This window comes from Monodelphis domestica, chromosome 2, assembly GCF_027887165.1.
Source record: "Monodelphis domestica isolate mMonDom1 chromosome 2, mMonDom1.pri, whole genome shotgun sequence".
Taxonomy (NCBI): Eukaryota; Metazoa; Chordata; class Mammalia; order Didelphimorphia; family Didelphidae; genus Monodelphis; species Monodelphis domestica.
In genome coordinates, this window is record NC_077228.1 from 136,593,769 (window position 1) to 136,620,210 (window position 26,442).

At 43.7% G+C, this 26,442-nt stretch overlaps 2 protein-coding genes across 6 annotated transcripts in view; one reads left to right on the forward strand and one right to left on the reverse strand.

Moving 5' to 3' along the window:
* The window catches only part of EPHX1 (epoxide hydrolase 1), a 56,456-nt gene extending 51,326 nt beyond the window's left edge, over nt 1–5,130 (forward strand). For all 3 annotated transcript variants that reach the window (XM_007481492.2, XM_007481493.3, XM_001376568.5), the window contains exons 9-10: nt 2,517–2,642; nt 4,266–5,130. In XM_007481492.2, coding sequence (XP_007481554.1) covers nt 2,517–2,642; nt 4,266–4,467 — 328 coding nt within the window. In that variant the 3' untranslated portion in view covers nt 4,468–5,130. The remainder of the gene's footprint in view (nt 1–2,516; nt 2,643–4,265) is intronic.
* A 3,032-nt stretch (nt 5,131–8,162) lies between these two features.
* The window catches only part of TMEM63A (transmembrane protein 63A), a 46,778-nt gene continuing 28,498 nt past the window's right edge, over nt 8,163–26,442 (reverse strand). For 2 of the 3 annotated variants that reach the window (XM_007481494.3, XM_056816016.1), the window contains exons 10-24: nt 25,874–25,944; nt 23,592–23,672; nt 23,098–23,221; nt 22,760–22,893; nt 20,751–20,888; nt 19,076–19,229; nt 17,856–17,962; nt 17,615–17,701; nt 16,485–16,547; nt 15,585–15,747; nt 13,795–13,900; nt 13,268–13,435; nt 11,763–11,878; nt 11,229–11,291; nt 8,163–9,948 (exon numbers count right to left, since the gene is read on the reverse strand). In XM_007481494.3, coding sequence (XP_007481556.1) covers nt 9,790–9,948; nt 11,229–11,291; nt 11,763–11,878; nt 13,268–13,435; nt 13,795–13,900; nt 15,585–15,747; nt 16,485–16,547; nt 17,615–17,701; nt 17,856–17,962; nt 19,076–19,229; nt 20,751–20,888; nt 22,760–22,893; nt 23,098–23,221; nt 23,592–23,672; nt 25,874–25,944 — 1,734 coding nt within the window. In that variant the 3' untranslated portion in view covers nt 8,163–9,789. Of the gene's footprint in view, nt 9,949–11,228; nt 11,292–11,762; nt 11,879–13,267; nt 13,436–13,794; nt 13,901–14,127; nt 14,148–15,584; nt 15,748–16,484; nt 16,548–17,614; nt 17,702–17,855; nt 17,963–19,075; nt 19,230–20,750; nt 20,889–22,759; nt 22,894–23,097; nt 23,222–23,591; nt 23,673–25,873; nt 25,945–26,442 lie in introns of those variants that run through there. The other variant, XM_056816017.1, reaches the window with a different exon arrangement.

The window sequence follows — 26,442 nt, forward strand, 5'->3', positions numbered from 1 at the left end:
CACCCCTTCTAGCTTTCATCTGAGAGCCTTACCTCATTTTTCACTGGAAAAGAAAATAATAGAAACCATCTGCTAAGAACTTTGTAGGTGACAGAGTGGATAGAGCATGGGCCCTGGAGACAGGCAGACCTGAGATTAAATCTGATACCTCAGATTCTGACTTTGTGACCCTGAGCAAGTCACTTGATATCTGCCTGTCTCGATTTCCTCAACTCTGAAAAGGGGATAATAATAGTACCTCCCTCCAAGATTGTGAGGATCAAATGAGATAATCATTGTAAAGTGTCTGGCATATAGAAGACATTTAATAAATGTGTCTTTCCTTCCCTTTCCCTTTGCTTCCCATCCTCTATCATTTCATATTAGCAATTGTCCTATGTAACTATCTCCTCCTTCACCCCTGTCTCACATGAAGCCTTATTCCTTACCATGGCAAACACCTCTACCTGCACAACTGATCTCATTCCATCCCATCTCCTTCAACAGAATACCTCCCCTATCATCCCCACCTCTCATTTTTCTTTAATTTCTCCTTGTCTGCTTCCTACTACTCACAAGCATATCCATGACTCCTCCATCCTCAAAGAGCAGTCACTTGATAAATCCATCCTCACTAGATACTGTCCCATATCTCTTCTTCCTATAATCAATGCCTCTTCTTCCCTTTCTTTCATTTTCTGCCTAATTCTGTACAGCATAGCTTCTGACCTTATCATTCAACAAAACTGCTCTCTCCAAAGTTATCAGTGATCTCTGAACTACCAAATCGAATAGTCTTTTCTCAATCTTCATTCCTCTTGACTTCCTTGCCGCCTTTTATACTTATCCAGCACCATTTTCTCCTTGATGCCTCCTCTGCCTAGATTCCATGGTCCTACTCTATCCTGCTTCTCCTCCTACCTCCTTGGATGGATCTTCTTTCAGGTTAAGCTTGTTAAAGGTAGGTGGCCCCCAGAGCTCTATCCTGGACTCTCTTTTATTCTCTTTCTATTATTTCACTTGGTGATCTCATCTGCTTTCATGGTATCCATTATCACCTCTGTGCCAATGGTTCTCAGAGCTACTTATCTAGCCCTAACCTCTCTCCAAATTCCAGACTCTCGTCTTCATAAACATGTCAAACTGGATGTCCCATAGACACTTTTAAACCTGATATGTCCAAAATGGAACTCATTGCCTTTGCCTCAGAACCTTACCCCCTACTGAATTTTGCTATTATTACTGACAGCACCTCTATCCTTCCATGAAATCATGGAACCTCAAATCTAGACATCATCCTGGACTCCTCACTCCCTCACCCCCATATCCAAACTGTTTCTAAGTTCTGTCTATTTTTTACCTTGAACTATCTTTCATATATGTCCCTTTCTCTCCCCTGATACTGCTACCACCCTGTGCAGGCCCTTATTAACTTATGCCTAGACTATTACAATAGCCTGCTGGTGGATTTCCCTGCTTCAAGTTTCTCCCTTCTCCAATCCATTCTCCACTCAGCTGTCAACTCAAATCTTTCAAAAATACTTCTTAAAGACACTGACAAATTTGGCCTCAGACACTTCCTAACTGGGTGACCCTGAGCTCCTTAATTCTGATAAAATTGATACTAAGAGAAGGTAAGAGTTAAAAAAAAAAAGATACTGAGGAGGTCACTCCTCTATTCATTAGCAACTTCTTTCCTCCAGGATCAAATATAAAATCACCTATTTGGCATTCAAAGCCCTTCTCACCTTTCTAGGCTTCTTACACCCCACCAAGTGCTCTGAGATCCAAGTGACATAGGCCTCCTTGCTCTTCCTCACACTAGATATTCCATCTCCAGACTGCTCTCCCTCCTTTTTTCCATCTTCTGCCTTTCTTCAAGTCCCACCTAAAACCCCAACTTCTCCAGGAATCCTTTCCTGATCCTCTTTAAGGCTAGTCCTTTCCCTCTTTTGATGATCTCCAATTTCTATTGTTTATATTTTGTTTGCACATAGTTGCCTACATACTGTCCCCCATTAGACTGTGAGCTCCTTGAAGGCAGGGACTGTTTTTTGCCATTCTTTCTCTCCCCAAGGCTTAGCACAATGCCTGGCTATTGTGTGTGTATAAAAATTATATTTTAAATATATATTTTAATATATATTGTTTCTCTCTTCCCTTCCACCCAGGAAAAGTTCAAGTTCCTTGAAAGTATGAAATGTTTCATTTTTGTGTTTTTATTTCCAGCATCTGTCTTAGTGCCTGATACATAACAAGTGCTTAATACTTATGAATGAAAGAACAAAAATATGAATGAATTGCAGTTCTCTTTAGCCAATTTTGTTCTGACCTTTCAACTCCAAAGATCATTTGCTTTGAAAAAGACAGCCTTAAAGAGCTACTACTCCAGTGTGTGCCATCATCATTGGGAGGCAACATTGGCTTTCCATTTTTCAGAGCATTCTATGTATATAATACCCCCTGAAAGAGACACTCAATCCCATTGGCTCTCAAAGGACTGCTCCCATCTGAGACTTTTTCTTTGATCTGTACAGGAAATATACTTTGGATGATCTGCTGACCAACATCATGATCTACTGGGTGACCTCTAGCATCGTCCCTTCACAGCGATTCTACAAGGAGAATCTTGGCCAAGGCATTGGGACAAAGAAACATGACAAGTGAGTGTTATGGCTTAAGGAGAATCTTTGGAATGGTGGTGCTTTCCATCTTACTCTAGGTTGGACTTGAGTAGTGAGGAGCCTTGTGGCCCCAGCCAGATCTTCTGTCCTGTACTCTGCTTGTGTTTTGCCTGACCTTAAGAGGACTTTAGAGTCAAGATGATATGAACCATGAGAAACTGGGCAGCTAGGCAGTGTAGTGGATGGAGTGCCAGGCCTGGTATAAGGAAGACTCTTCTTCCTGAGTTCAAATCTGGCCTCAATAACTTACTAGCTGTGTGATCTTGGTCAAGCCACTTAACCCTGTGTTTGCCTCAGTTTCCTCATCTGTAAAATGATCTGGAGAAGGAAATGGCAAACCATTTCAGTATAATTGCTAAGAAAACCCCAGAAATGAGTCATGAAGAATTGAAACAACAGTATGAAAAATAAAAGCCCAGCCTGTGAGATAGTTTATGTGATATCCTCTCCCCAAATACATGGGGAAGAGGGGGCCTGGAGCCCTGATTCTGACAGATTGAGAATGACTTCTTCATGACCCTTGTGCCCCCAGCTCTCCTTAGAGATATCACCCTTCTTTAAGGACAAGAGCCCAGAACATGTCTAGACAGGAGAATTACTATAGCTAGGCAATTCTTAGCTTGACCTCAGAGCTTCATCCTCATTTTCCTCCCCGCTCGTGTGGCCACAAGGCATGACCCATTCATTGATGCCACAATGAGAGACCTTAGACTATGTACTTCCACTGGCCCCTTGTCACTTTCTTACCAGATGCCCTATTATTATCATGGTTTTTCACCAGCAAGGCCATTCTGCCTTTGGCTAAACAGCTACTTTACAACACTATCTTTCTTGTCCGAGGCAAGATTCAAACACAGGTCTTGAAGACTTCAAGTCCAACACTCTAGCCCCTGTATCAAAATCAGAACCTGCTCATAGGTCTAGAATTAGAAGGGACCTCAGAGATTATCTAGTCTACCCCCGCCCCCCATTTTACAGTTGAGGAAACCAAGGCCAAGAGAATGCTTAGCCCAGTGCCTAGAACATAGAAGCCCTCAATAAATTGATTGAATGGAATTCACATGAGTAGTGGAGCTGGAATTTTAACTCCTGTCCCGTGACTCCAAATATTTTCTTCTGTTAACATGTGGCTATTCTTCATCTTTTGACGTTGACAGTTATGCCCTCTTCCCACCCCCCAAGTCCTTGGTGCCCCTGGCAGAGGCAGAATGCTGAACTAAGGATATAATTGACCCAGCATTACTATTTTGAGAACTTGAACTGTAAACCAAACTTACGGATGACATAACAAGGGAGAGGCAGGATTTGGGATTGAATCTCTTCATCCTCCTCCCTACACCCAGCCAGCCCTGTCCTCTCTTGCACTATGCTTAATGGACTGGAGAGAACACTCATTTGGTTGGTGTTGGGGAAAGCCAACTAAGCCCTTCAATCTGAAATCTTGAATTCAACTAGAATTTCCCTGGACTTACCCCATTGAGTCTCAAGAGTTTTGAGTGGTTTCCCCATGAATAACTATTTAGGCCCTTCTTGGGGGATAGGGTTGGGAGTAAAGCTATGTGGTCTCCAACCCCACCTCAGCTGATATCTCTTGCTTTGTAGGATGAAGGTATTTGTGCCTGCTGCCCTTGCCGCCTTTCCCTGTGAGCTGTTGCACTGCCCTGAGACTTGGGCTCGGAAAAAATTCAAGAATCTCTGCTCTTATACTCATATGCCCCAAGGGGGCCACTTTGCTGCCTTTGAGGAACCTCTGCTCCTTGCAGAGGACATCCAAAAGTTTATGGGGATAATACAGAAGAAGTGAGCTACAGAACAAGAGATACTACCCTCCCACCCAACCCCAACTGATCACAGCTTAATTTCCCAGATGCTTCTGGCTACCATTCAATACCACTTTCCCCAAATTACAACTCCGTTGTAAATCTGCAACCCGTTTCTTGGAAGCAATGATGGGAGGGGAGTGTATTAGCATTTCCTACCTTGAATCCCAAGGTTGGTCTACTAAACTGGGGAAACTGAACCTCATCCTTGCAGCATGCATCAGTTCCTGTTATATTTCTGTGTGCACAGCTACCCAGAATTGCATTCTATAGGTGGTGGGATGGGCCTTAATTTTGCAGTGTGGCAATGGTTCCCCTGCCCTTTGCTATTCAAGCTTTTTTCTTTACTTGTTTACTTATATAGTTTATGATGCCATAGCTGCCAAATGAATGATTTTGCTTCCCTTCCCTCTGTAGGCTGCAGAGAACGAGTAACTCTACTGGTTGGGTGAGTTTCCTCACCCAACACCAATAAACTATAGATCCAAGTCTCCCCCATCTCTGTATGCTGGGTGGAGCCCAATACACAACGTCCATGTTCCCTACAAGTCTCAACACTTTTCTTAGGTCTTGAGGCAGTAGATTTGGGCTGGGTGGGCGTGTGGAAAGGAAAATGGCTTTTGATAATAAATTCTTTTGCTTCAGAAGAGTTGTCGAGTCTTGGACTTGGGGGTGGTAACAGGAGGAAAGTTGGAGAAAATGACACATGACAAGTGCCAAACATCCTGGAGAGCTCATTCCGGCCCCGCCTCTTCCAAATGGAATTGAAGCAGATTGTCCTAGAACTCCTTTCATCACCTGGGACCTTGCTAACCCCCTGACTCCTTGGACCTAGTTCTAGATCTCATCCTCTCACCTCACCTACATAGGAGGAGACATGGCCAGGAGGAAGTGATTAAACAATCCGGCTCAGAGGCTCCAATCCTCAGAAAAACAGCTTTTCTCTTCTCTCTTGCCCTCGTTGCAAACTGAGAGGCTTATGCCGAACCTCTTCTTGCTCTTAATGTCAAGGAAGTGAGATCTTATAAAATGCTGCCTTGCTCCCACCGTGCCCTGCTGCTTGGCTCATTTCCAGAGCCCACTGGGCTGGGGGGGGAAGCTGTTCTTACCTGTGACCTCCACAAGTCATTTAACTTCTGGGACTCTGGTTTCACACGAGGATCAGAGATTCGGAGGTGGGGATTCTCCCCTTCAGCTAGATTATGTTCTTTGCCCGTCTCCAACAGGCTAGAGTCAAGCAACTTGAGTGAATGTCCCCAAGCCCGAGGGGCTACTCTTGGCCCCCCAGGAAGGCTTATTTTTCCAGAGCTGTTGATAACAGCTGTCAGACCTGCTGCCATGGAGTGGGGCCAGGTTACTGTCCTCAGGTTCACCCCTTTCTCCCTCATCAGGAAACAGACAAAGGAAGGGGAGCCAAGGGAGGGGGAGGGGGAGAAGGCGTCTGACCACAGACTCCCATCTGCTAGAGCCGCTGGGCTGCCAGGAGGGAGGAAGGGAGAGATGGGTAGAGGGAGAGACGATATGGATGAGGAGTGAGGACAGAAGTGAATTCTCTGCCTACCCCTTCTGCAAATCTCCCAAGGTGCTCCCATATCAGTGTCTGTCCCCCTGGATGAGGCAAGGAAGACAGGTGGGAAAGCAAAGTGGTTCAAAGACAATTTTGACCTCTAGAAACCAAACAGCCTCAGGAAGGAAAAAAGCAGCAGACCTGTTTCAGCCCCTCTGTGGCCAGGGAGCCTAGCACAAGCTCTTGACCCTGGCCCAAGGAGGCGGCTCCTTTTCCTCTGGAGCAGGGAGGCAGGGATGCTGACTGGGCCACAGTATATAATACAGAATGACCCACATTTGAACATCCAATCTGCTCCTTAATCATGCTCGGTGTGACCATGGGAAAATCACCACTTATCTGAGCTTGTTTTCTCATCTTTGGAGTGCGAGGGCTGCACTAAATGACTGGCCTTCAACATAAGGACCCGATTAACCAATATATAGTAGGAAGATGGGCCAAATCCCACCATCCTCAAGATAAAGTCATGCCAAAATGGACATGTATTCTGAGTGATCACATGCATAACTTGAATCAAATTGCTTACCATCTCAGGGAAGGAGCTGGGAGAAAAAATTTGGATTCAACATTTGGGAAAATAGATGTTAAAAATTGTGATTACATGTAATTGGGGAAAGTGCTATCACTTAAGAAAAAAACTAACCAGTCATGGGGGTTTGTCTCAAATACGCACTATCTCCTCCCAGAGCTTCCTCCTCCTCTGTACAAATGCCCAACCTCACACCTTCTGAGCTGGATGTCAGCTCTTCAGAGCAGACATAATCTATCCCCCTTTCAGGGTACCCACAGGAGTTGCACAGATGCCACCAGAAAAATTCAGTGTGCCCACGGCTCGTCCAACCAGACTAAGTGGTGCCTGTGGCAGGCATCTCCTTACAGGGCAGTAAACTGTACAGATCTCCCTTCCTTTGGCTTACAGGATGCTCTGTATCACAAATCTCATTACATCATTTTTCTCCCTCAACCTAGAGCCTAAGCTTCCCTGTCACTGCTGAGGGCACCCTGGGCCTTCCAGCCATGCTCATTCTCCCTTACCTTTCATGGCCAGTCAGTTGATGAATTTCTACCTCTATGCCCTTTCCCCCCTCACTGCTACCACCATGGTGCTGGCCCTCATTACTTTTTCAAACATACCATTCTTTACTATATTATTGCCCTCATGCCTTCATTGCCTCTTTTTCTCTCCAATCCATCCAATGTGATGGTCCTAAATTCCATGTTTTTGCTCACTCCAGTGACTCCCCACTGACTCTTGTATCAATGTTGTTGCATCAGTCTCTTTTTAATGTCTATTTTTGTGTAAATTGCCCAATATACATAATCATTGGTGCTTATTTGTGATGTATAAATTAGTAGATCTAATGCAGGTATATGGTCAAAAATCTTTTACTAATCCTGTGCCTGATCCAAAAACTTTGGGACCATGAGACTAGAGGTTCCAGGTGTCTTCCAAACTCTAAATGTTCCATTGGCACCACCTGCAGGGCAGTGGAAAGAATGCCTCCTTTTCTGAGTCCCAACTCTGCTTCTTGGAGGAAACTGTTAAGAAAAGTTCAGCCCTGACAGGATACTAAATTCATAAATTTAGAGCTATAAGAGATGGTAGAGGCTGCTGAGTCACATTTTTCCATTTTACATTATGAGGAGACTGAGGCCCAGAATCAAGCTAAGGTCACAAAACAGGGTCTCCTGACTGTCTACTTCCATGTTCTCTGCAAGTCACCATCCTTTCTCTGGGACAAGTGGGCCAGGGTTGATGCTTAGAACCATCTCCTTTCCTTCCTTTGTCCAACCTTAACCCCAATGCAGAAAGGCAACCTGGAATATTAGTGGTGGTAGCTCCTGCCTGCCTGGCCCTCCTGATGGGAGACCCAGAGCTGGAAAAACAGTGGCTCTCTCTCCTCTCTGGCTCTTCCCAGATAGTAGCGCCATCTACCTAGTTCTGAAAGTAAGGCCAGGGCCATCCTTCAAAAGGGAAGGTACAAAAGCAGCTTTAGTCTTTAGTGCTCTTGCTCAGGAGTTGGGGAAGCAGCCCAAGTCAGGGCTGTAACGCTCAAATGAAAGCTTTTGCACCAAGAGACCCACCAAGAGTAAGAGGCTGGGAGCCGAACAGTCAAAAAATTGGTTTCATTTTTGTCTTTGCAGTTAGCATACAATAGATTTTAAAAAACTCTTACCTTCTCTTAGAATCAATTCGAAGGTATCTAGGTAGCTAGAATCTAGAAGGTATCTAAGGCTAGACTTGAACCCAGGATCTCCCATCACCAGGCCTGGCTCTCAATCCAGTGAGACACCTAGCTGGCCCCAATCGACTCTTAATAAAAGTTGGTTGGTTGATAGATGCCTCAACTACAGCCACAAAAGCCCAGGAACAGCCTTTTCCCTTTGGTCTGGCCAGGCAGTAGAGTCAAGCCTGGAGTATGAGAATTAATCTTTGGAGCAAGGTCAGATGCCAGAGGCCAAAGGTGAGTCTGGAACCAAAGCCTAACAAAAGACCAGATGGACTTATGTAGTGGCAAAGGACCAGGGAAGGCCCCTGAGCAAGCAGGGGATGGGAGGCTGCCAGGGAGAGATGCAAGATGCCTTTTGTTCACCCAAGCAACCATGGAATCGATTTAGAACTGGAAGGGGCCCTACAGGTTATTTGTCCCAAATCCCAGTTTATAGATTTCAAGGAAACTGAGGTCCTGAGAAAGATTTGTTCCACGTCACAAAGGTAATGAACGACAGAGTCTGGACTCAAGCCAGGCCCTCAACCCAGAGCTGATGCTCATTCCAATGAATGTTAACTCAAACCTCTAGCTGATGAGGAGTGGGATGGAAAGGGGAGAGTCAAAGAGAATCTCACCTGGCCTGGCAACCCGCACACTCTGTGTTCCATGCTTTATTAAAGGACCACCATCCTCAGTTCTTGAGCAATTATCTTTTTTTCATGACATGGGCCCTGGGTGAACTGGCTGGCAGTGTCATTGCCATCATGAGGCAACCAAAGGAAAGTGCAGGAACCAACCCAAGAAACAAGGCAGGGGAAGATGGCACTGTGGATGGAGTCAGCATGCGATCTGAGAGCCCAAGAAGAGATGGATTTGGAAGCTACCTTCCTGTTCCTCACTGCTGGTATTGGGGCAGCTATTGGGAAGGTCTTGCATGGAAGGGAGGGAAGACTGGCCAAAGAGTGGCCCCTTCCTGTGATCCAGAAACCTGCCTGGCCACCGTTGCCTCTGTATGTACAAGTGGAGTATGCATATTTGTGTATATGCACATTAGTGCAAGGGTCAGGATGGAAAAAGTCTGCTAAATGCTCCCTGGTCCCACTCTCTTACTCCCAGTACCTGTTCCAGTCCCTTGGATGATTTATCCAGGGCCACAATGCTAACAAACCCTTAATGAAAGCTCATCATTGCATGCAGACAGTGAGTTCTAGATGCTGGCACCATAGGGGCAGCATTGCCAGGGGACAGAGCTGGAGGGGAAAACGTGTCAGAAGGGGCTATCAGAAATCCAGAAAGCCAGGCTTGCCCCTCCTACTGGTTCGGACCTTGACTGCTGTCTCAGATAGGTTTCTGATTTTGGGAGCCATTCTGACTTCTCTTATCCTAAGAAAATGGAGCTTGAAATGGGTTGAAAGAAAAGAAGAAAGCTGAGGTGCTTGGAAACCAAGTTGCTGTCTGTCCAGCTTCTTCTCAAAGCCAGATGAAGGGCTCTACCCCATTCCTTCTCATTCTGGGTTAGGTTCATCTCAGGCATCCAAGGAAGGAGCAAAGCCTGAAGGTTTTGGGGAGTGCTGTCCGGGGACAGTCCCACTGATGTTCTGGATGGCGCCATATGTCTGCTGGTCCTGTGGGGACAGGGAGGTCCTCTCTGAGGCTAAGCTACTCAGGACTCTGGGCACATACATCTGTGGGGAAAAGAGGAGATGGAGTTGGATTCCATGGCTAAACCCACAAATGTCCCAGATCTCAGCACTCCATCCCCACCAACCCCTCTATTTGGGAAAAGTGAATAAGCATTTATATAGTGCCAACTATGTGCCAGGCACCTAACAAATATTAGCTCATTGGACCCTATGAGATAGGTGCTATTATTATTCTCTTTTTTACAGTTGAGAAAACTGAGGCAAACAGAGGATAAGTGACTTGCTCAATTACGGCTAAAGTCTGTCATATTTGAATTCAGATCTTTCTGACTCCAACCCTTGTCCTTCATCCACTGCACCACTTTAGCTGCCTGTTTACTCCCAGCACCAAGTTTAGACCACTTCCAACTGTCCAAAAGTTTAACCAGACCTGTGAATAATTTTAAAATTCTACCCTGCTCCCAGCTCTTCCCATTCCAAAACAACACAAACCCCAAGCACAGCTCCTTCTAGGGCTCTGGCTCCTGGTTCAAGGAATAAGGGATTGACATTCACAATTCATCCTGTCCTTTCTGGAGTCTCCCCCACCTTCCCTTTTGGACCCCTAACAAGTATCTTTGAGAACAGAATAGCTTTGAAATAATTTCTCTAATGAGTTCTACTTGTGGTTTGAATTATTTGCCCTCCCCCCCCCCCCGGGTGACCTGGGGCAAGTCACTGTTGTTCAGTCAAGTTCAATTCTTTGTGACCCATGGATGATTCTGTCCATGGGGCTTTCTTGGTAAACATAGTGGGGTGATTTGCCATTTCTTTCTCCAATGGAGTAAGGCAAAGAGAGGTTAAGTAATTTGCCCAGGATCACAAAGTTAGTGAGTATCTGAGACTAGATTTGAACTCAGATCTTCCTGACTCCAGACCCAGTGCTCTATCCACTGAGCCATCTACTATCCCCCACTGGAGCATCTGTCCCACTGAGATTATTATTATTTTTTTTAATACTTACCTTCCATCTTGGAATCAATACTGTGTATTGGTTACAAGGCAGAAGAGTGGTAAGGGCTAGGCAATGGGGGTTAAGTGACTTGCCCAGGGTCACTGTGAAGTGTCTGAGGTCAAATTTGAACCCAGGACCTCCCTCCCATCTCTAGGCCTGGCTCTCAATCCACTGAGCTACCCAGCTGCCCCTTGAGATTTATTTTTCTGTACTCATTGATGGCCAGAAGTGTTCTAATGTGCTGGAACCAGATTCATCTGAGCAATGAAGAAAACGACTAATCCTATGACTACTATCACTACTATTACTAGTAAAAGCAGTGGCTTACAGCAGCTCTGGGAGGGAGGCGTCCGTCTGTTTCACTTCCTTTGTCGTTTGCCGATTCATCTGTCTATGGACGACAACAAAAATCGCAACAATAAACAAAACCGATCGTCCCGAACTGACACCCTCCAAACAAACAGTCTATTAACACCCAGAATAACAGCACCAGCTGGCACCAGACTCTCATCCGAAGTACAGATAGAAAGTCGGGGGAGGGGGGGATGAAGAATGGGGGACAGAGAGAAGGTGGCATAAAGAGCATTCGATTTGGAGATAGAGAATCTGCATTCAAATCCCAGCTCTGAGGTCTCTAAGCTGTGTGACCTTTACCCACCCCGCTATCCCCCAAGCCTCGGTTTCCTCATCTGTAAAATGAAAGGGTTGGTGGGACCTGGGGAGGAGGGGATTCACATCCCACCAAATTACTCGCAGGTCCCCTCCCAACTCTCCCCCCAACCCCTGTAAGTAAAAATAGAGTGTGCAGTAAAACAGTGAATGGCAAGCATACTCTTCCTTCTCCACGATGATGCCATCTCACCTTGTAATTGAGGGGGCTGAGGTGCTTGAAGCAGCCGAAGCAGGTGTAGCCTATGCAGACGGCGATGGTGAGCAGCACTGCCAGCAGGGTAAATAGACTTGTAGGCGCCTGAAAACCTGAGGATCAGAAGCAAACGCCCAGCCCTGGAGAGTGGTCCTGACCCAAGAGGGCCAGCAAGAGGGAGGAGACCCTATATCCTCAGGCCTGGAGAAAGAAAGCCCTTTTCCAAAGAGCAGGATGTGTTCTACAAAACCAGAGTCTTCTAGTCCTAGTCTTCTCCCTACCTCCTCACCCCCAAATATGGAGGTTCTAAGATACTCCAGCTCCTGGGTCATTCCCCACATGAAGCTTTTCCTGATGTCCTTCCTCTGCCCCAAAGGAGCCTTGCGTCCACTTGGAATATACTTAAGTATAGGAGAAGTGGGAAAAGCTCAAAATTCAGAGCCAGAGGTCCTTGATTTGAATCCCAGACCTGCCCTTCTACCTGTGCAAGATTGAGCAAATCATCTGACCTCTCTGGGTCTCCCTTTCTTCATCGGTAAATGGAGGCAGCTGAATGGGAATGACCTCTAATTCCCTTCCACCTGGGAATCTATGATCTTGTGAACATGTGTGATCTTTTATCCCATATCAGCTCCGAAAGAATTAGAAGCTCCCTAAGAGCAGGGATTGTTTCACTTTTGTCTCCGAATCCTTAACGATTCGTACACTAGCTGATCAATAAATGATTGCTGATTCATTCTGAGAAGCAAATCTGACACTTTTCTACCCTTAGCAGGCTCTAATCCCTTATCAACCCAAAAATGGATCAAGAGTGAAGGAATGTGCACGCACACGCATGCACATGCATATACATACACACACACACACAGAGCTCTTTAGTATACACATATACAGCTCCCTTTGTCCAGTGGAGCCCTTGGCCAATAAGTTGGCCAATAAGCCTTTCACACTGTGGATTGCTTCTCTGTCCTGACTGGTTTGAAAGTTTTTTTGGCTGAAGACCTCATTCAAATACAGACGAGGACCACCTTAATTTGACTATTTTCTGACTGACCATTAACTAGTGAGAGAGTGATTGGCTGGTTCCCAAAGACAATAGTTTTCAAATTCTAGATACTAAGGATATAGATTCCCCAAAGAGACCTAGTACAAGCCTGGAAGCCACTTGTCTCTTCACATCATCCTAAAATTTGAGCTGAAAGGGACCTTAGTCAAATTCCCTCTATTTTACAGAGGAGAAAATGAGTTCTACTACGATAAATAAAGTGACTAACCCAATATCACCAAGGCAACAACAGAACTAAGATTGATCCCAGGTCCTGCCTCCCAAATGTTCTTAGTTTGTCTTCAGGGATCCTCCTTGCACCCCAATTCCACAACTGCATGGACAGCAGTGGCTTGATTGACCAGTTGGGATAGAAGTATATGGGTACCAGGGACACCTCAGTACCTCTCCTGCAGTGACGTCCTCCAGGAGAGCCTGGTCTGGCAGGTCTACTTACCTAATCTCAGGAAGGAGAAAAAGTACAGCCAGAAGAGGCAGAGGATGGGTGCAGCCAGGGCTTGGTTGACAGCAGCAAAATGGATCTTCTTTTCCAGTTTGGTTGGGAGATAGGCAAAGTAGAGATTGTGTCGATCTACCATATGCTTGAGGAGGATGTAGATAAGACCTGTGGGAAGGGGAGAAGGGTGGCCCAGAGGGCAATGATCCAGAAGCAGGAGGGGCCAAGCCTGTGACCACAAGGTCCTTTTGTTTAGTCCAAAATACTGTGGTGCCCCTTTCTACTACACCCAATCACAGAGAGTAGGATGATGGGGAACAAGCCATATAAGCCACCCTTACTCTAATTTCAGCTATTGTGTCTGTAATTTCTGATGGCTACTAGGGAAAGGCAAGTGATAGTTTCTGGGATCTACCCTTAAATTGCACTTTCCTGGGACAAACTCATTTCTAGACTCAAAAATTAGAATTATCTTTGGTACAGGATTTCTAAGGATACTGATGGGGAGGGGGGAGGTAGGCACTCACCAAAAGGGACAATGATGGGGCAGGTAATACTGTAGGCCATGATGACAGTGAAAACACATAGCATCCATGCATACATAGCTCCAAACTCATACTCAAATGCCTGTTGCTGGAGGTTAGAAGGAAAGGAGTGTTTTAGAAAGGAAAGCAGTGGGAAAAGGGGAAGGTGAATTTCTAGGGCTGCCTTACCTCAAAACCCAATTACAAATCTTACACCAAGGGGTGGTACAAAAGGAAAAAGCGAAGAATCTATGAGAGATTTTATAAGGAGGAGATAAACATCCTGACTTTGCTGCTGGCTGATTGTGTGGCATTGGGGCAAGTCACTTAACCAACCTGAGCCTCCATCTTCTCTTCTGTAAAACAAGGGGATTGGATTAGATTGTCTCTGAAGCCCCCTTCAGCTCTAAAACTATGATTTTATGAACAGAAGTCCTCCCAGCCTTCCCTCCTTCTCGTATTGCCCCATTAAAACTGGGATGTAGACAGGGGTGTGCTGGAGCCAGTATGAACTGGTTTGGGAAGAGTCAATTGTTAAATTTTCAGTGTAAACATTTACACTTTGGAAATTGCAAATCGGAGACTTAAAGTGATAAAAAAAAATGTCGATAATAGAGATTAAACTTAAAAAGTATATTGTGCATATTATTTTTTTTGAGATCTAGCACACTCCTGGATACACACAAATTGCACAGCTTAAATGTGCCAATTCAATTTAAGTACAAGTCTCTGAGTACCACAGGCATCTCCTGCAGATGTGATCTCTTAAAAAAAATTTTTTTTAAGTCCTTACCTTCTTCTGTCTTGGAGTCAATACTTTGTGTATTGGTTCCAAGGCAGAAGAGTGGTAAGGGCTAGGCAATGGGGGTTAAGGGACTTATCCAGGGTCACAGTTAGGAAGTATCTGAGGCCAGATTTGAACCCAGGATCTCCTATCTCTAGATCTGGCTCTCAATCCATTGAGCCACCCAGCTGCCCTGGATGTCTCCTTCTTTGAACTCAAAGCTGGAAAAGACTTTGGTGAACATCTAAATCAGGGAGTTGTAACCTTTTTTTGTGTGTGTGGGGGCAATGGTAAAGCCTAGGGAATCCTCAGGCAAATTTTTTTTATGAAATTCATGGAATTACAAAGAAAATAAATTATCCTGAAATACAATTATCAAAATATTTTTCAACAGTAATAGCCAGCAAATATTTAGGGCTGTAACCTTCACAAAGCTCTATACTTTATTTCATTTTATCCTCACAGTCACTTTGGGAGATAGGTACTGTTATTACCCTCATTTTTATGGAGGAGAAAACTGAGGCAGACAGAAGTTAAGAAACCTCCCCTAGGATCATACAGCTAATGAATGATTATGGATTTAAAATTCAAGTGTTCCCAAGCCTACTGTGCCCCAGCTTATGAACCCCTAGTCCAAGTCTGACTCCCTCATTTCATAAAAGAAAATGAGGTCCCCTCAAAGTTAAGTGCCTTGCTCAGTCACGAGATAATCAACTGCAAACCCAAGTCCTCTGATTCCAATGTATTGCTCTTTCCCCTTCCACCACTAACTTCCTAGAGCACAAGGAGTTAGCCACTGCCACACAGATGAGCAAGGGGTATAGTGTTCAGGTGTCAAGTACTCTTCTTGGACAAACATAAGCTCCTAAAGGGCCAGGGCAATCTATTCTGCATCTCTCACACCTCCCAGAGTACCCCCAGCACAGTGTAGCACTCCTAGGTGCTAACTGGCCAAAGAAAGGAAGAAAAGGAGAGGGGAGTGGGCACCGAGCCACTGAAAAGACAGCACCTGTTTGAGGTTCCTTCGGTCAGCAGCTGTCTTGGCCATGATCATCCGGATGGTATAGAGAATGAGGCCAGGCAGCCGAAGGAGCTCCATGCCGTTGCCGATGAAGGCTGAGGCGATGACATAGTTCACAAAGAAGGCTCCTTGGTCAGGCAAGAAGACACACCTAAGGGAAAGCCTGGGTCAGCACCAAGGAGGCATCTTGGGAAGGAGACTTGGGGCAAGGGAAGGTCCCAATAAGACAGGAAAGGGAGGAGGGCTTGGCCACTTTCTTGGGGAATCATTTTCTTTCTGAGGGAGCTGGGAGCCAAGAACATGAGGTGGGCAGGGCAAGAGTCCTCGGAAATGATGGTACATATGTGGGTGTGTGAGTGTGCTTACAGCATATGTCTGAGTTATTCAAGCAAACAGAAAGGACAGCCAGTTCAGTATTATAGTTTAATTATCCTGCTGCTTCCCATCCCAAGTGTGCCCGCTCCCCCAGTGGATGGGTTTTCTGTAAATAATTCAGAGGCTAAATAAGGCTCTGGCTAATTGAGTTTTATCCTCAGAAAATTAATAACATTTCCATAAGTGGAGGAAAAAGTAGGTTGGCTCACAGACACACAAACAAAGAAGGCTCCATAGGAACCCATCCCAAAGGTGGCCAAAATTCCAATATGGTCCAGCAAAGTCCAAGGCCTTGTTTTTTTTTGGGGGGGGGGGCTGCTGAATGGGTAAGGGGGAGAAATGTCTTCTCATGAAGCACAGTTTTCCACCTGAAAGCTTCTGCACCAGATTCCCCCTCTATTCTTTGCAAGTCTCTATTTCTCTATGGGGTATTTGCCCTGGGGAAGATGCCAGGTAGATGGGTGAAAAAATATGGATTGTGTGTGTGTGAGAGAGGTTCTATGTATCACTTACTCTAATCTGATTGAGGTTTCAGAGGATGCCTTGTCAAATAGCCACCGGAAGAAAAAATCCAGACTGGAATAGAAATGGATCCATGAGATTATTTTCACTATCTACTCAGACACATGCACACATTTTCTCTAATGCAAAATCAGGCCTACTAACAGGGGCTATATCTGTTCTCTAAGGAATCATAAGAGAGTTCAAGCTGAAACACCTCAGAGATCATCTAATCTAACCCCTTTATCTTATTTCTTTTTATGGCTTTGAGGTTTTTTTAGTGGGTATGCTTTTAAAAAATTCTAAATACACAAACAAAATAAGTATATATGGAAATAGTTTTCATATACAAAACAGAACGGAAAAAAGATCGTATATGAAACTAAGTCTTGATTATAAACAGCTGGCTTTTCCTTTTAAATAAAATATATTTAACCTGATATTTTCAAAGCTTTCCCATCTATGTTTCCTTCTCAATTTTCTTCTGTTTTCTTCTGCGCATTAAAAACATGTTTTAATGATCCATTTTTCTTTCCTTTCTTTTTTTGATAGCCTTACTAGTCTCTCTCTTTTTTCAACTCTGCTCTCCACTGGTAAAAAAAAAACCCTTATAATATGCAAAATCAAACAAAACAAATGTTTAAGTGGCCCGAAAATGCGTGACTCATTCTTCACTTCAAAATCATCTTTTGTCAAGAGGTATAATCACTCCTTTTTTATGGCTAGGGAAACTGAGGCTTATCAAGAGCATGTGACTTGTCCAAGGACCTACTGGTAAGAAGTAGAGCTGAGATTCTAACCCAAAGTCCTCTAACTGGAGGTTTCCACACATTGGGTTGCCTTTCCAGTGTGACTTTTATTTTATTTTTTAGTGTGACTTTTAAATAGGGGACATACAGTCAATGACTAAAGCTTCCCCAAGTGATATGACTAGAAAGTAGTTTTGCTTTCAATTATCAAAGTAAAAAGGGGGGCAGGGAAGAATATTAAGTTAATGTTTAACTCCCACCTGACTCCTGTTGTCAGTCTATATAAGTAACAATACAACAAAAAAATAAAAATACTAATGGGTCAATGCCAATGGAATTCCATATTTCAATGGGAAATACTTGGATCTCAAAGTAGAAAGTGATACTTTATACCTGGTAAGACCCAGAGAGGGGAGGATCAGCACCATGAAGATCAGGAAAATGTACACCTTGATCATCATTATTCTATTCTCTCCTGACCTGAAGAAAACAAGAGGTGAGTATCCAAGATTTGCACCATTTCTACCCCCCCCCCATGTTCCTTTTCAGGTTATTTCATGTATGTTTGGGCCAAAGCCATCCCCTTTAGGAGGTAAAGGCTGGGGGGTGGGGGGGAGGTACAATGCTTACTCACTTGGTCCAGTGTGACTCCAGCAGTGTTGAGTAGTAGACTATGGAAGGCAGCAGTGCAGAGAAGGACCACAGGAGGAGTGTTGGGAAGAACTGACTGATTATTGGGTCCTAAGGAATAAGAGCCAGAGTCAGCCTTGGCAAGAGTGGCTAGAACAGGGCCCACAAGACTCTATTCCTAGGGGAAAAAAGACCTGCTGGCGTCAGCACTCATTGCCTGGAGTGGGGAGTTGGGGTCTGAAAAGAATAGCAGACAATTAACCAAATACCAGAATGGAATAGAAACAACATCCACAGAGACAGTGTGGGTCTGGGAGAGAAATGGGGAAGTGGATATCTCAACCAAGCCAGTTCTAGGAAAACCAATAAATATATCCTGCTGTAACAGGATCCAGTGAATGAACTACATACACACATTGGGATGAAACTTAAACTGGGAATCAGAGGACATGGATTCCAACAGCAATTTTGCCACCAAGGAGTGATGTGACTCTGGATAAGTCACTTCAGCCTTTCCTTATGTAAAATAAGATGGTTGAATTAGATAGGTATGACTAAGGTTGCTCAATCTGATGGAGCCTCAGTTTCCTCATCTATTAAATGAGGATAACAATACTCATGCCTACCCAACAGTGTTGATGTTTGATTCAAATGAAAGACTGCATGGAAAATGTTTTGCAAAAGCTAAAGCCAATTATTATCATAGGATTGTAACTTTAGAGTAGGAAGAGACTTCAAAGGCCATTAAGTCCAATCTCCTTATTTACAGATAAGGAAATTGAGGCAGAACAGAGACGTTAAATGATTTGCTCAGGGTCTCACAGCTAGCATGCAAGAAAGAAAAGATTTGAATTTATGTCTTCTATCATTTTGTCCACCACATTACTGCCTCTTGCTTCACTACTACTATTATTATAATTCTATTCTATATTCTATGTTTATAGACATTCTATATCCTATACATATATAGAATATTCTATTCTATATTATAATTCTAAGGGGTTCCCAGTCTTAAGCTGGGAATTTTTCATTTTCTCTCCTCAAGATTTAAAAATATAGGAACAACATAAAGACATGTGTGATCCTTTCATCCTTCCCAGTCTCTAACCTTCTTATTTCAATTACTGTACCCATCTCTCCCCCTTTCTCTCCTTTCTTCTCTTCTCCACCCCACTACCCTCTACCCTCCAATTCCCAACAAAATATTTCAGATCCAGCACTCACATTTAGGGCATGAATGGGTTTGGTGACATTGAACTTATCCATTGTGGAGAGAATGATCGAAGGAGTGGTAAGGAAGAACAATACCACTGAGAGGATGAAATTGATGCCTGACCACTGGAACCACCATCGGAGACCCTGAATAGAAAGATTCTTCCTATTGAGAAAAAGAATGCAGAAAGGGAGGAGAGACTCATTTTTAATGTTTCCTGATGACTATTTCCCATCCACCCCAGCATTTCCAGCTAACAGCAGCCCCAGGAATAGAGATATCATCCAGCCTTGGTCCTCCTCCATGTCCAGGGATGCAGGGGAATAAGTTTCTCTGGATCTTACCCAGCTAAGGCTGAGGACCATGGAGAATTCCTACTGATGGATTCAATGCAAAAATCTGACTTTTGGACATGCAGGAGTTAACATCAGACCCACCTCAGCACTGGCTTTCAACAGGAGGGAGGCCAAGCCACTGGATCCCTGAAGGCTTGGAGGGGAAACAAAAAGGCTAGTTCACCCTCCTTGGGTTACTCAGTGGACGACATATATGTTTACTTTGTAACTTGGGAGACAGAGCTGGTGCTGTGGAAAGAGTGCCAAGCCAGGAGCCACAAGAACAAGGAGGCTCTAGTTCCTGTCTGCCCTGCAACTTCCTAGTGTGTGAGGGGCTCACTCTCTGTCTGTCTCCGTCTGTCCCTCTCTCTCCTCTATGTGTGTGTGTAATTTTGCATGTATATATAGATCTATGATTTATATGTTTATTTATGTATATAGATATGATGTGTGTGTATATACATAGAATTTTGCATGTATATGTAGATGATTGTATATGTATATTTATGCATATAGATATTATTTGTGTGTATATAGATTTCTATGCATAAATATAAATGTTGGGTAGCTAGGTAACTCAATGGATAGAGCACTCAGCCTGGAGTCAGGGAGACCTGAATTCAAATTAGAACTCAGACACTCACTAGCTGTGGGACTGGCCAAGTCGTTTAATTTCTGTTTGTCTCAGTTTCATTATCTATAAAACGTGGATAATAAAAAGCACCTATCTCTCAGGGTCACAGAGCCTTACTGTAACCCTACCTTAGACCTACCATGGAGCAGAGGGGCTGTCAACCCACGGCAGAGGGGAGAGGACCCCAAGGAGCTAAGTCTTTTACAGGCTGAAGATCCACCATTTAACCAGGCCATGATGTTATCAGGGAGACAGGTTAGAAAGTGATTAATGAAGTAACCAGGCAACATTTTGCTGTACTATACCCTAGGGCAACAGTGTGGTATAGTGGTTAGAAGTGGTGGCCTTGGAATCAGAACAGACCTGGTTTCCTATCCCATCTCAGATACTGATTAGCTTTGTGAACATGGGAAAATCATTTAACCTCTCTCATCTGTAAAATGGGATAATAACGTCTGCATGATCTTATGTTTATTGTGAAGATCTAGTGAGATAATGGATATAAAGACCTTTGCAAATTTTAAAGCACTAAATGTGGGTGATTACTATTATTATCGTCAACATAGTAGAGAGAAGATCACATCCTATGGTCCCCAGGAGACGTGTGCCAGACACAACTATGAAGAACAGACGCAAAGCTCTTGTCAGATCTACAAGTCCTTCCCAGCAATTCCCCTCCCCAGATCCAGTCCACTGGGAGTCATGCCAGGGGCTCACCAGCAAATGTCCTCAGGATAGGTAGCAAAGGCAACAGTCCAGTTGGAAGGGCCAAGTTCTTTGCTGTAGGATGAGGGCTGAGGGTCACCTTTGCATCGGCATCCCTGACACTTGCAAGCATTGAAATCCTTGAGGATGCTGCCGAGAGAAAAGACAGACTAGAACACAGCAAGCATGCATGCAGAAGGGGCTAATTCCTACCATGGCAAAAGCCTGAGATTCAAGGAAAGACCTTCTAAAAACACTCGGGGAGGGAGACAACCACCTCTGCCTTCCTATAGGGCATTCCTGTCCCAACAGTCTCTCCTGTCCATGATTATGGAGCTTATTCCAGTCTTGTAAGAGGCTAGTGACTGTGACCATCTCTACACCTTTAGGTCCCATTTCATTTCTCTCCCCACAAATAAAGTTCCCTACTACATTAGCCCCAGAAAATTCCTCCTCCTAATCACAGGCCTTTTCTGTTTAAGGCTCCTCTTTGACTCCTCTTTGCAGCTCTGAAGCCCCTAAAAAAGGAATGACGTGATACTTAGCCAAGGATAACACTCAAAGAGATGCTCTCTCAGTGTCCGAGATGTATCAGCAACATAGGGTGGGAGGGGGAACTAGCTGACCTTCAGGGACTGAATAGAGGATGGAGGGAAGAAAACATCTCAGATGGCTACTTTTCCTGGGCACCAGGCTACTCCCAAGCATAGAGAAATGGAGAGGAGGAGCCTGGCACTGCCTTCTTTTGATATGTGTAACTCCAACTTAGAAAACAGGCTTTTGTTTAGTTAGGATGGGAAATCATATTTACCTTTTTTTAAATCCTTACCTTCCATCTTAGACTTAATACTGTGTATTGACTTTAAGGCAGAAGAGCGGTAAGGGCTAGGCAACAGGAGTTAAGTGACTTGCCCAGGGTCACACAGCTAGGAAGTATCTGAAACCAGAATTGAACCCAGGAACTCCCATCTCTAGGGTTGGCTCTCTATCCACTAAGCTACTGAGCTGTTCCCCACATCTACTTTTTGTCTTGGTTCCCTTCAACCTCTTCACACTTCTATCTTTGCTTCTAACCTGATAAAACAGCCCGTTTTATTTTAGCCCATATAGAAGTCTGATACTAATGGACACTAATCACTGTTCCTGAGAGATCTAAAAGACTCCTTCAGGTCTGGTGGTGGGGAAAGGTGTGGCGACTGCTTTCTTAAAGGAGTCTCCCTATGGCTATAAGTTTTTCTTCTCATCTTTGTACCTTTAATAAAGTTCTCCTAGATTGCTTATGAGCAAGGTACCCTGACAAAAGGAAGAGATTCTTCCATATGATGTATTCTTAGGCTAGGGCTACTGGTGAGACTTTGCTACCAATGGATCAATGATACCTTTCAAATATCCCTACATACAATGCTTTAGAGTGTGGGTTGCGGATGGATTTGGGAATGCAAGCTCACATTATTCCCAGACTCAATGTTATTCCTGTCTTCTGATGTTAGGAAAATTTGAGGAATTCAAATTGGAGGAAGTATCCCTATTTCTAACACTGATATTGCTGAGGTGGGAATGGAATGGAGCGAAAGCCTTTTAAATTTGGCAAGAAGGACAAGGCTTGAGCAAAACCAGGAGGTATCTTTAAGGTGATATGCAAGCTTGCCAGCTCAATGCCCAGTATTAATGAGAACAAGAGCAGGGATGAGCCATTAGATGAACCAGTTAGCAATCCCTATTTTGTGGTCATAAACAACTGTACCCTTAATCTGTCAGCCCTCTTACAAATGTATGCCATGGGTCTATCATAAAGGAGTGAAGTGGAAAAGTGAGGATGGTTGATTGTAGTCCCTCACTTCTATAGCAGAAGAGGAGGTCAGATGTCCTACTCATGACAAAGTAGTAGCATTTCCTTCAAAGTTAGCCTATGAAGTTCCTGAGTAAGCAGGAAATGAACAAAAGATGAACAGAGACAGGAAAAAGAGAGTGCTTTTAGGAAAGTGGAATCTGGAGCCCATCCTCAATGTGTATCCACTCACAAGTTTGCCATGGAGGACTCCTGGAAGGTGACAAAGGCCATTCCCAAGGGGTGATCCTGAACCGTGTGTTCCTCTTGTGATAACCTTTGCAGCAGCCTGTCTTTCATCCGAGCATAGTAAGTGATGGCATCTTCCTGTCAGGAAAACACTGACTCATCTCACAGCAACATGGTAAAGGGATGTGGGACATTGCCCAGACCAAGAAAACCAAAGTACCCACATGCCCTGCCGTGGAGGAACTCAACCCACATTAAACTGATTGAGATGAAGAGAAGGGAGCTCCCAACAGTTTGTGGGAAAACACCTACTGCTGTTTAACTAAAGAGGCAGTTTCTCACCTTCTCACACCCTTGGATTTCACAGAAACAGAACTGGCCACAAGGCTTGGGGTTGATGAGTGTGCGTTCACCAGTTTTTGTCTGCAGGTTGGTGTAATAGTTCAGGCTTTTCTCAGCTTTTTTCCTGCAAGTGGGGAGGAAAATTCAAGAGAAACAAAGAACAAGGGCAATGTTTCCCAGTGGATGAGTATGTTCCTTGTGGCCACCAGGACAAAATGTGAATTAAATTCAAACATTTAGTAAGTGCCAATTATGTGCTATGGGAGAAGGAGATAAAGACAAAAATAAAATAGTCCCAGCCCTTGAGAAGCTTACAGTCTATCGACAAAATCTTCTTTTACTTAAAACAGTTTTACTATTGAGGCAGAGGTCTCACTCAATGGCTGAGGAGATATGACAAAGGAAAACAGGACTAAGTCTTGCTTAATCTACAAGGTTCCCTTCTCCCAACTCTCAGTGGACCCCTTGACACCATGCATATTCCTCTAACTTACCTTTCATTACACAAATAAATTAGCTTGGCGACATCGTAGCATAGTTGGACCTCAACTACAGTACAGGTGGGATAGGCATCTCTGCAGCATGGAGAAAGGAAGAAAAAAAGACAGAACAGGCATTTTGGAAAAGAGCAAACCCCACTCAGAGCATAATCTTATTCGTTTAAAATGGTAACCATTGGGCAAAATGGCAGGTTCTTAGGGGATATTTCGAAAAGTCAAGGAAGGGGTTCTTAATTAGGGAGCCATGAATTTTTTTTTATTTGGATAACTGATTTCCAATATAATTGGTTTACTCTGTAATCTTGTATATTTGTATGCATATATATTTTCCTTCTTTTCAACCCTTACCTGCTGTTTTAGAATCAATATTAAATATTAATTCTAAGGCAAAAGAATCATAAGGGGTAGGCAATAGGAATTCAGTGACTTGTCTGGGGTCCCACAGCTAGGAAGCATCTGAAGCCAAATTTGAACCAAGGATCTCCCACCTCTAGGTCTGGCTCTCAATCCATTGAGCCATCTTAGCTGCCCCTGCATTTATTATTTTTTTTTCACATAGTAGTGGCAGTTCTTGATTGGCCTTGCTAGCACAAGTCTCTCCCTATTCCAGTCCATCATCAGCTCAGCTAACAAAGTGATCTTCCTTAAGGGCACAACTGACCATATCTCTCCCTCATCCTACTTGCTAAACTCCAGTGGCTCCCTATTCCCTCTCCATCCCAATATGTAATCCTCTCTTCACAGCCTGACCCCTTATCTTTCTAGTCTTCTTGCACCTTAATTCCCCACACCATCACCCCCATCCCCAAACATACTCTGGGTTCCAGTGACAATGTCTTCCTCACTCTTCCTAGAATAAGGTAACTCTCTCTACAGACTTCTGGCATTTTCTGTTTGTCCCCTACGCCTGGAATTTCTCATCACCACCTCCTGTTTTCCCTAACTTCATCAAGAGCAAGCTAAAAATCCCACCTTCCACAGGAAATCTTTCCCAATTCCACTTAATTTTAGTGCCTTTCCTGTGTTAATTACTTATGATTTATTCCTGACAGTAGGTAGCTTGCTTATACAGAGGTATTTGAATGTTGTCTCCCTAATTAAATTGTGAGCTCCTCAAAGGCAGGGATTCTATTGCCTTTCTTTGAATCTCTTAAAATTAAAACACTTCAATAAAACACTTAAAACAACTCCTGGCACATAACAGGAACTAATAAATGTTAATAGACTGAATGACTTTTTGTATTCTTTCTAGTCCAGCTACCCTACCAATTTTTGTTTTCTTAGTATGTTAACAAACCTGTTGAGAGAAGAGACTTAGAGGTCACTCTCTAATTCTGTCTCAAAACCTTATCTAGCCTGCTTATACCCCCAAATCTTTTAGGTATCAGTCCCCTTTGGATCTTTTGGCATATAAGACAGTGTGTTGACAAAGCCAAACCCCACAAAAGAAATATATGACTTTGTTCAAGAAAGATATTTAATAGGAATTATCCACACATGATTACTAAAGGAAACTTCCAAGCTCAATACAAACATACAAATCTAAATTTCCTCTTCTCAGGTATAATATTTACTCTTACTACTTATGCCATCTTTGGTAAGTTTCCCGAGGCAGTTATATAACAAAGCATAACAAACAGGGTACGTGCCCTGAAGTTCCCATCCAATCTCACACACTTGCCAGCTGGCATTATCCTGGGCAAGTCAATTAACCCTTGCCTCAGTTTCCTCATCTGTAAAATGGGGATAATAGTACTTATTTCCCAGAGTGGCTGTGATGATCAAATAAGATAACATTTTAAAAGCACTCAGCCTAGTACCTGACACATAGTAGGTGCTTAATAAATTCTTGTTCTCTTCCCTCTCTCAAAGGCTGGACTTGAACTCAGATCTTCTTGACTCTAAGCCCAGTACTCTATCCACATTGCAATACCATTTCTCTTCTTGATAGACTGGACAAAGAAAAACTTTAGTCCAGTCCTCATCCAAAGTCTCAAAGAATATAGTCTGAATTAATGAAATGCTAAGATGTGAGACATGTTTTTTCTTATTATCACACACTCCCTTCTCCCTCCATCCAAAGGGGACTAATTACTAAAAATTCAGAATGATCCCATAAGAGAATATTTTCCCAAATGAGGCCATCCCAGGGGAGGACCCAGAGCCAGATTTCTGTATGACTTTGGGATTATTTCCAAAGTTGACCTAAGAAATAAGGACATTTTCACATCTGCTTTGGGCTTGGCCCTAGGAAGCTCCACCATTGCCCTCCTTACCTGAAGTGGCTCTCTAACACCTCTTTCCTGGTGTTTTTGGGGAGTCCTGTGATAAACAGAGTACGTCTCACCTGGAGAAGGAAAAAAAAATATGCCTTATTTTGTAAAGAACACCTCTAGCACCCATCCTTCAGGGTTGCTGCAAAGCCCGAATGAGACTGGTATATAAAGCCTTTTGTAAACATTAATAATAAATATTAATAAATGTCAGGGTTTTTTTTTCCTTTCTGGAAACCATTCCCTAGTTTTATCAAGTATTCTTACATTAAAAATTCCATTCTAACCCACAGCAACCTTTTGAAGTAGATAGTAGACTAGACAAGCGTCGTTATTCCCATTTTAAAAAGGAGGAAATGGAGGTCAAGGGACTAAACAACTTGCCCAGTGATGTTCATCCAGTATGTGGCAGAAAGGAGACCAAGATTTAGGTCCTATGATGGCTATTCCTCAAGGGTTTTTGTTTCATTCTTTCTAGAGCCTCCAGATGATTTGTTGGCTTTTGCTTGTCTTAAACAGAAGTGGTTTGTATATATTGCACTTTCTTCAGCTAACTACAAGGCACAGAAAAC